Raw genomic sequence first — 8551 nt, 5'->3', positions numbered from 1 at the left:
TAAATATAAAATAAAAAGAAAGAAAAGAAAGAACGAACATTATACTATCAACTGGTGAGAGCCTCATATCACATTTGTACATATCTACTGTATACATGAATCAAGGCAAAGTTAGTTCTGGTTTCAGTCAGGTCTTTGGTCACGTTCTCGTGGGTCAAACAAAAACACCCTAATGATTGGTTGGCAATACAGACTCCCACAATGCAGGCGCTGGCTGATTAACTTGAAGAGCAACTGCAGAAACTTGCAGTCAACGTAAGTCAAAACTTCATGACTTTTGATCACATAGTTTATCCCTATAATGGAACACACTTTGGAAGGCGGTGACCATCAAAGATGATCCACTGGAATGCACCCAAACCTTTTGGCCCCCCCCCCCCAATCGGTGGGAGGAGCTGTAGGAAGATCATTGTAATGGCTGAAATGGAATCAATAGAACGGTCTCAAACACAAACATATGGAAAAGAGGTTTGACTCCGTTCCTTTAGCTCTTCCCACCAGCCTCTGCAATCCAACACACACACACACACACACACACACACAGTATAACAGTCTCACTGTTTATTATTCATCTTCATAGATAGTACGGCCCTATTCTTTACTGATATACAGTATACATCTTATTTTACAGTAACGACTGATCATAAACGGGCAACATACAGGCTTTAACACGCAGTGTTATGAAGTTCCATAAGGCCTTATCTCACACGTACTGTCAGCCAATGGTTGAGGAGTATTAAAACAATCTAGATTGTGATTGGACATAATCATACTCTTACAGTAGAGTGCTTGACATTAAAAACAAGTTAAATCCTCCTAGTTACAACCCTTGACTGTATCCCACATGACACCCTACTCCATATAAAGTGCACCCTATTCCATAAATAGCACTACATAGACGATAGGTTTCCATTTGGGATGCACACCAACACCCCGCCAGTGATCTTCTATATAGACCACATTAAGAATGACATAAGTGCACAGAAGCACCAACTCACCAATAGTGAGTGAGGATTTGCATAATCATCTACAGCAGGTTATTGTGAGTAGAACAGCATTCCATATTAAAAAGGCACTTTGGTGGCTGGACTGCATCCGAACTACAGTGACATTATAAAACATACATAGAGAAAATGATCAAATTGAAAGAAGAGAACCCTGTCCCTGGAAAGACTAAAGTCATGACAAAAACAATTTAAAGATGCTTTTTCTTTTCTTTTAAACAAAGAATCAAGTGAAAACTCTGTATTAGGATGAAGAGATCGAGACCTATTTTAGCTCCACCTACAGACACAGGAAGTTCATTTTTGGTCTTGGTCACACTGACACTCAGCAGTCTCCAGTCACCAGGTCAGAGCTTTGACTCTAGTGATGTCTCAGAATGCTGATCTAAGGTCAGTTGTGAGTTTCCCCTGTATTGGTTAAGGTTTGTTGTGGGCTTGCTTATGGTAGTCCATCGTATCTGATGAGGACTTCCACCTCGGAGTTAACGGTGAATTCTTTAGTGAGTGTAGAGTCCAATCGGAGATCCAAACTTTATTGCATATGTCTGTGTTGGCGGGGGCAGGCATGGTTGTGTCTCTCCGGAGCTCCTCCCCTCCTCTGTACAACCTCCGGAGCTGCCTCCAGGTGGAGCGGTCGGCAGCAGCATCCTCTCTGTCTGTGGGTTTGATGTTGCTCTTCTTCAGCCACGTTCTTTCGCTGCCCCCCTACAGACCACCGGCCAAGATATAGCTGGCCATACAGGATCTTCCACGGCTAGCACTCCCAAGATATAGCTGGCCATACAGGATCTTCCACGGCTAGCACTCCCAAGATATAGCTGGCCATACAGGATCTTCCACGGCTAGCACTCCCAAGATATAGCTGGCCATACAGGATCTTCCACGGCTAGCACTCCCAAGATATAGCTGGCCATACAGGATCTTCCACGGCTAGCACTCCCAAGATATAGCTGGCCATACAGGATCTTCCACGGCTAGCACTCCCAAGATATAGCTGGCCATACAGGATCTTCCACGGCTAGCACTCCCAAGATATAGCTGGCCATACAGGATCTTCCACGGCTAGCACTCCCAAGATATAGCTGGCCATACAGGATCTTCCACGGCTAGCACTCCCAAGATATAGCTGGTCATACAGGATCTTCCACGGCTAGCACTCCCAAGATATAGCTGGCCAAACAGGATCTTCCACGGCTAGCACTCCCAAGATATAGCTGGCCATACAGGATCTTCCACGGCTAGCACTCCCAAGATATAGCTGGCCATACAGGATCTTCCACGGCTAGCACTCCCAAGATATAGCTGGCCATACAGGATCTTCCACGGCTAGCACTCCCAAGATATAGCTGGCCATACAGGATCTTCCACGGCTAGCACTCCCAAGATATAGCTGGCCATACAGGATCTTCCACGGCTAGCACTCCCAAGATATAGCTGGTCATACAGGATCTTCCACGGCTAGCACTCCCAAGATATAGCTGGCCATACAGGATCTTCCACGGCTAGCACTCCCAAGATATAGCTGGCCATACAGGATCTTCCACGGCTAGCACTCCCAAGATATAGCTGGCCATACAGGATCTTCCACGGCTAGCACTCCCAAGATATAGCTGGCCATACAGGATCTTCCACGGCTAGCACTCCCAAGATATAGCTGGCCATACAGGATCTTCCACGGCTAGCACTCCCAAGATATAGCTGGCCATACAGGATCTTCCACGGCTAGCACTCCCAAGATATAGCTGGCCATACAGGATCTTCCACGGCTAGCACTCCCAAGATATAGCTGGCCATACAGGATCTTCCACGGCTAGCACTCCCAAGATATAGCTGGCCATACAGGATCTTCCACGGCTAGCACTCCCAAGATATAGCTGGCCATACAGGATCTTCCACGGCTAGCACTCCCAAGATATAGCTGGTCATACAGGATCTTCCACGGCTAGCACTCCCAAGATATAGCTGGTCATACAGGATCTTCCACGGCTAGCACTCCCAAGATATAGCTGGTCATACAGGATCTTCCACGGCTAGCACTCCCAAGATATTCTAATGATATGCCCAAGCCAGCTCAGTTGGTGTTGGGCGACCGTGGCCTCCATACTCTCACAGTGGGTCTTAACAAGTATTTCAGTACAGGACACGGTGGCACCAGGTGATTCCCTGGATGCGCTGCAGGCATCTTCTGTGGAATCGCTCGAGCTGCTTGTTGTGGCGATTAAGTGACCCAGGCTTCACAGCTGTATAGAAGTGTGGTGATGCAGGCGGCTTGATAGACGGCAATTTTGGTGTGGAGGTGGAGATCCCTGTTTTGGAAAATCCTGTGTCTGTTGTGGGCAAGGATAATCTGACCCTAGATCTGTACTCCAGTGGGGTTACAGGGTCACCACAGCACAGGGAAGTCCTCTCTAGAGCTGAACCCAGGGTCCTTCCGCTGTTCCCAGTATGTATTAGAGCTCAGCCATGTGTCATCCTTTGATTTCCTGTTAAATAAACAAAAACAGCAGTCACATATATGTAAAACTTAGCACATATTCCAAACATACTGCATAACCTGGCTGTAAGTGTATAACCCTATCCCTCAGTACACCTTCATGTAGAACAGTGAGATCTCATGACAACACAGAACAACTTAATGGTGTTGTTTTGACCAGTCAGACACTGTGGGGCTCCATGTCCGGCTGGAATTAAGGCGGTGCTCGTGTCAAACACACGTTGGGTTTGCAATTTCGTTATTTAAAAACTGTCGTGTCGGCATTTCCCAGCCCTAACGCAAAGTTTGGCAATTTACCTGTCTAACATCAGCACGCTTGCGCTCAGAGGGGTGGAAATATTTGAGGTGTGTCGTTAAAAACATGATCCAAGTTTATATTTTCAAGCAGTGCTGATAGGATACTTAAGACCAACCAAATGCTGGTTTTAATGGTAACACAGTTGGTTATGATACAGCATATCCAGCTGTGACACACACTGTCCATTTGAACAAGAGTAGTCTAATGTGATTTTGGTACCTTTATACTTTGTAATTAGAACCATACAAAACAAAATGTTTCCCCCTGCCATTTAATTTAATTTCGTTAAAAACCAAGCCTCCTCTCAATGAAGGCTTTTCTTTGTCCATCCCACCGCAACCGTGAAGTAGACAAGACTGTTGACTAAGAGTTTGGCCCCTGAGACCCATCTTCATCACCAAAGCTTTATTCAAATATAATGTTTGAGAGGAGTAGAACAGTGATCTGACATTCCCTTTCTATACATGCATTGTAGGCAGACCCACATTATTTTAGTCATGCAGGTGCCGTTTTTGGCTGTGCGTAAAATCCTCCTGCGTTGTTTTCATATTCTATGCCCACGGGAGAAATTATGGTGCCTGTAAGTGTAACATAACTTGTTTTAAATAGGCTAAATTATTCCTTCTCTTTTTAGGCCTTTTAATAATGAATTTAATCTTGCTTATTGTCATGCTCAGATATGTCATTTACAGTAGACCTAGCCCCTATGTCAGGGTGAATGCTATTGAGGCCATGCAGTGACTTAGAACAACGTGAACTTCAAATGGGTTCAAGTTAACGTATTTAGCAAAGGTAGGTCTACATTATGTTATTTTTGAAAGCCAATTAGATTTACCATTCCATTAGGTTTGTTAAAATGGAGCCCAGAGGCTAATGGAGTGTTATTCACGTGACAGACCTGTGACAATGTGGTAAGTTATATAGACAGAGGTGCCATTCCGTCAGACCTTTTCTATATTGTATAACCAGGGGTACTTGGCCTGTCCACACGGGGTACGTGAGACGACTCATGAGACCATAGGCTTACTGGTAAAATGCACGTGAGGGCGTACTTCAGGGATAAGCGAAAAATGTTGGGAACCACTGTTGTAAAGAATACTGTGCAGTTAAGAATTAAGACAGCCTTGTTCTGTCTTCGTGGCTAAATGTGTGAACAATGAACTCCCTTGTCTCAATGAACTCCCTTGTCTTGAATCAGACAGAAAGGCAGGCACACACACACACTGTGGCGTACTTGAAGAAGCGTGGTTTGTGCGTCATGTTGTTCTCCTCCAGGACTTTTCTCCTTTCTCTCTGGAGCAGCTCGATCCTCTGCTTCTGCTCCTCAGCCCCCTCAATGTTCCCTTCTTCCAAACACCTGAGACAGAGAGACACTCGAGTGAAAAGGATCCTATGAGAAGGGTGATATAATACAGGGAGGCATGAGAAAGAAGGAATACTGGATTAGGACGAGCTAGGAAAAAGACAGAGAGGAGAGGAGGAAGAGAATCCCGGGGTGTGTCCTACCTCTGGTCGAGACGGAAGCGTGTGTCTGTGGGGGGTAGGAAGGGCTTCAGGGCGGCATCAAGCTCATTCAGCTCCACACCAAACTGAGTGAAGCCATAGTACTGGTCCTGGTCCACAGGCATGGGGTCTACACAAACACATGACAAAATTACTATTTTAAACTATTTTCAAGGTAAAGATCATAAGCTATAATATTTATGTGGAATGCCACTTTATGCTTTTGAATGTGAGTGTGTGAGTTGTGACGGACAGCCCAAAGAGCCAGTCACTCACTTGCTCTCCAGATGCAGATGGCAGAGGGTGTGTCTCCTTGGTACACGCCTTCATGCCATTTGCCAAAGAATGAGTGGATGACACGCCCTCCACTGTCTGTAACCACTCCCTCTATCTTGTTCACCGTTGAGCTCCACGATTTTGCCTGTGGATTAAATATGCAAAACGTGAATAATAAACTAATTAAACTAATGACGCAAAACAAATAGAAAATGTGATGTTACAAATCGGAAACCAATAAAACGCTGTCAATCGTGATGAATTCTAAATAATACATGAATCCATCCACCACTCAGTTACTTTTAAGGTTTCCAAGATAATGGTCACCAGGATGTTATTCCTCCTGTTCCCCAACAGATGGCGCTGTTACACCTGATAATACCTTAGGAAACCCAGTGCAAGTGTTTCCCCAACTCGGTCCTGGGGACCCTAAGGGGTGTGTTTGGGTTTTTGCCCCAAATCTACACAGCCGATTCAAATTATCAAAGCTTGATGATGAGCTGATCACTTGAATCAGTTGTGTAGTGCAAAAAACAAATAGGTAAACCTGTTGGTCCCAGGACTGAGTTTAGGAAACGCTGGCCCAGGGTTTCATACCTGTTGGCCAATTTACATTGAATTGCATTAGGCTGTTTTAAATAACACCCTATTCCCTATATAATGCACTACTTTAAGTCAGAGTCCCTATGGGTAGTAGTGCTCTGTATAAGACATAGGGTGCCTTTTGGGACACACCCTTCGTGTAACTGGGATGGTATAATCCATCTCCTCACCTTGACGAAGGTCACTGTACACTGGCAGGCATCACTGCTGGTGTTTTTGATTGACATCTCTCCGTAGTGTTCTATCCAGCGCTGGCCACTCAGGATGTTGTGGATGCAGGACGTGACCTTGTTCCACTCATAGTGGTCCCCAAACCTGAGGATGACAAACAACTGTCACACACACACACACACCTCTATTTCATATGAAAGCAGCTCTGACGTTCACACACATTCTATCAAATCAAAGAGACTCACCCTGGCAGGGTCACATGAGTGGTTCCCATGGGAACAATCTCCATGGATTTCCCCCAGAACTTATTCTTCCACTGGACATCTGAGAGAGATGGGACAGACAGACAGGGGTAGTAGGTGAGTGGAGCAGATAACCCTCACAATAACAATCACAAACAGAAGGAAACGGTGGTGATATGTTTACTGAAAACATAGAAGCTCACCTTGCCAGAAAGTGAAGTTGAGAGAGTCACAGTGACACGCTGACACAGGTGGGTGATGGCTCACCTAAGACAGACAGGGGGTTCAACTGGTGAATACATGTGACTGATAATGTTATGAGTCTTCAGTCATCCTATGCAACGGCTCTGTTTCAAATGGCATCCTTTTCCCTATATAGTGCACTAGTTATGACCAGAGCACTATGGGCTCTGGTTAAATTTAGTGCACTAAATGGGAATAGGGGGTAATTTGGAATGCACTAAATGAATCAGCCCAGTGATTCTTGGTTTATTTTATGTGAGTGATGATAACTTGTTCCTGTAGGTTTAGTTCCTGTTTACCTGTTCTGCTATGAACCTGAAGCCCTTGTCAGGTCTGTCACACTCGTAGGTCTCTCCCAGGACGGGGTTAAAGGGTTTACTTCCTGCCCGGTGGTAACTGGAGGCATATGCAGACACTGCAAATGTTGCCACATACACCTGCAGCACAGGACACACAGGGAGACAGACAGACTGTGTTACTTACCATGTGTGTGTGGGTTCCCACAATGCATCATAAGAATCATGGTGTGAGTATGTCCAAATTCTCTCACCATGTGTTGCTGGGCGTCGTGTGTGTGTGTGTGTGTGTGTGTGTACCTGCATCCTATACCCTCACCATTCTCTGGTACGGGTCCTGTGTGTGGTTCGCTGTATCCAGCAGCTCAGAGTACTCCACCTCCTCACACAGCCTCTGCAGTGTGTTGAGAGGCTCGTTGAGATGAACAGGCATGGCTACCTTGGACAGGTCCTTCCCTATGTTGTTCTTGAGGATGTTCCATAGACTGACACTGCTGCTGCTGGGTTGGGGGGAGGGGAGGGTAGTCCGTCTGCGGGCCACCTGAACACCACTTCCTCCTGAGCCTGCTGGGGGGGGGGGGGTACTTAAAATGGAGGTAGCAAACATTTGCTCACTCGTACAAATGATATGCTTGTCTTAGAAATACTCATATGCTGACCCATGCACCCGCACGGCATACCAGAGTCATGTCTCTCGCTTCCTCCCTCGTTGCTGTAGCCGGTGTCCATGGAAACACTGTCACTGACATCACTGATATACGAGTCATCATCAGAAGCCTGTAGACAAATAGAGAAAAATATATATGAATGACTGTTCAGATCATCGTTTATCACCCTAATGGTTAGGGTTGGGTAATCTGATTTTAAGGCTCACCTCATTCTCAGAGGAGCTGGAGGTGAGCTGGTACTCCTGAGCATCAAAGAACTCCGACATGGACTCATTGGATGCCTGGTGGACAAGTTGGCGGGATCCATCTGGGAGACCCTGATTGGTAGAAGAGGTTGATTGGCAGCAGAGGTTCAGATCAGTCCCCATGTCATGTTTGGTATATAAACAATCTCCTGAAATAAACTGGACATGTGCAGTATTGTGGAACACATCACATGCACCACACACTCGCCCTCTCTCAAACACACCCAACTCACCGAACCATAGCCGGTCTTGAGGCCCATGACCTGAGCTGGGGGGGGGGCCTTCAGGTCAATAGTGTGTCTCACTATGTCTCTCTCTGCTGATAGAGAACTATAGGCTGACCGCAGAGTGGAGTGAACTAGAGACACACAGAGCGCAGGAGAAACACACGCAGAAGACACACACGCAGAGCGCAGGAGACACACGCAGAGCGAGAAAAAAAAAGGTGTGTTTTTAAACATCATACCCAGCCTGTAAAATACCTATACATGACCCAGTGGGCCGATCT

At 46.0% G+C, this 8551-nt stretch overlaps 1 protein-coding gene across 7 annotated transcripts in view; it reads right to left on the bottom strand.

Moving 5' to 3' along the window:
• Positions 1–546: 546 nt before the first annotated feature.
• The window catches only part of LOC135549594 (oxysterol-binding protein-related protein 3-like), a 28212-nt gene continuing 20207 nt past the window's right edge, over positions 547–8551 (bottom strand). For 5 of the 7 annotated variants that reach the window (XM_064979695.1, XM_064979699.1, XM_064979696.1 and 2 more), the window contains 12 exons: positions 8277–8401; positions 8005–8115; positions 7811–7907; positions 7450–7697; positions 7134–7271; positions 6795–6858; positions 6595–6673; positions 6349–6493; positions 5576–5720; positions 5303–5429; positions 5031–5153; positions 547–3487 (listed from right to left, as the gene is read on the bottom strand). In XM_064979695.1, the coding sequence (XP_064835767.1) occupies positions 3388–3487; positions 5031–5153; positions 5303–5429; positions 5576–5720; positions 6349–6493; positions 6595–6673; positions 6795–6858; positions 7134–7271; positions 7450–7697; positions 7811–7907; positions 8005–8115; positions 8277–8401 (1502 nt within the window). In that variant the 3' untranslated portion in view covers positions 547–3387. The remainder of the gene's footprint in view (positions 3488–5030; positions 5154–5302; positions 5430–5575; positions 5721–6348; positions 6494–6594; positions 6674–6794; positions 6859–7133; positions 7272–7449; positions 7698–7810; positions 7908–8004; positions 8116–8276; positions 8402–8551) is intronic. The other 2 variants (XM_064979698.1, XM_064979701.1) reach the window with 1 other exon arrangement.

The sequence above is a fragment of the Oncorhynchus masou genome, chromosome 12 (assembly GCF_036934945.1).
Source record: "Oncorhynchus masou masou isolate Uvic2021 chromosome 12, UVic_Omas_1.1, whole genome shotgun sequence".
NCBI lineage: Eukaryota > Metazoa > Chordata > Actinopteri > Salmoniformes > Salmonidae > Oncorhynchus > Oncorhynchus masou.
The sequence above is the reverse complement of the archived record's forward strand: the minus strand, read 5'-3'. Positions and strand labels throughout refer to the sequence as shown.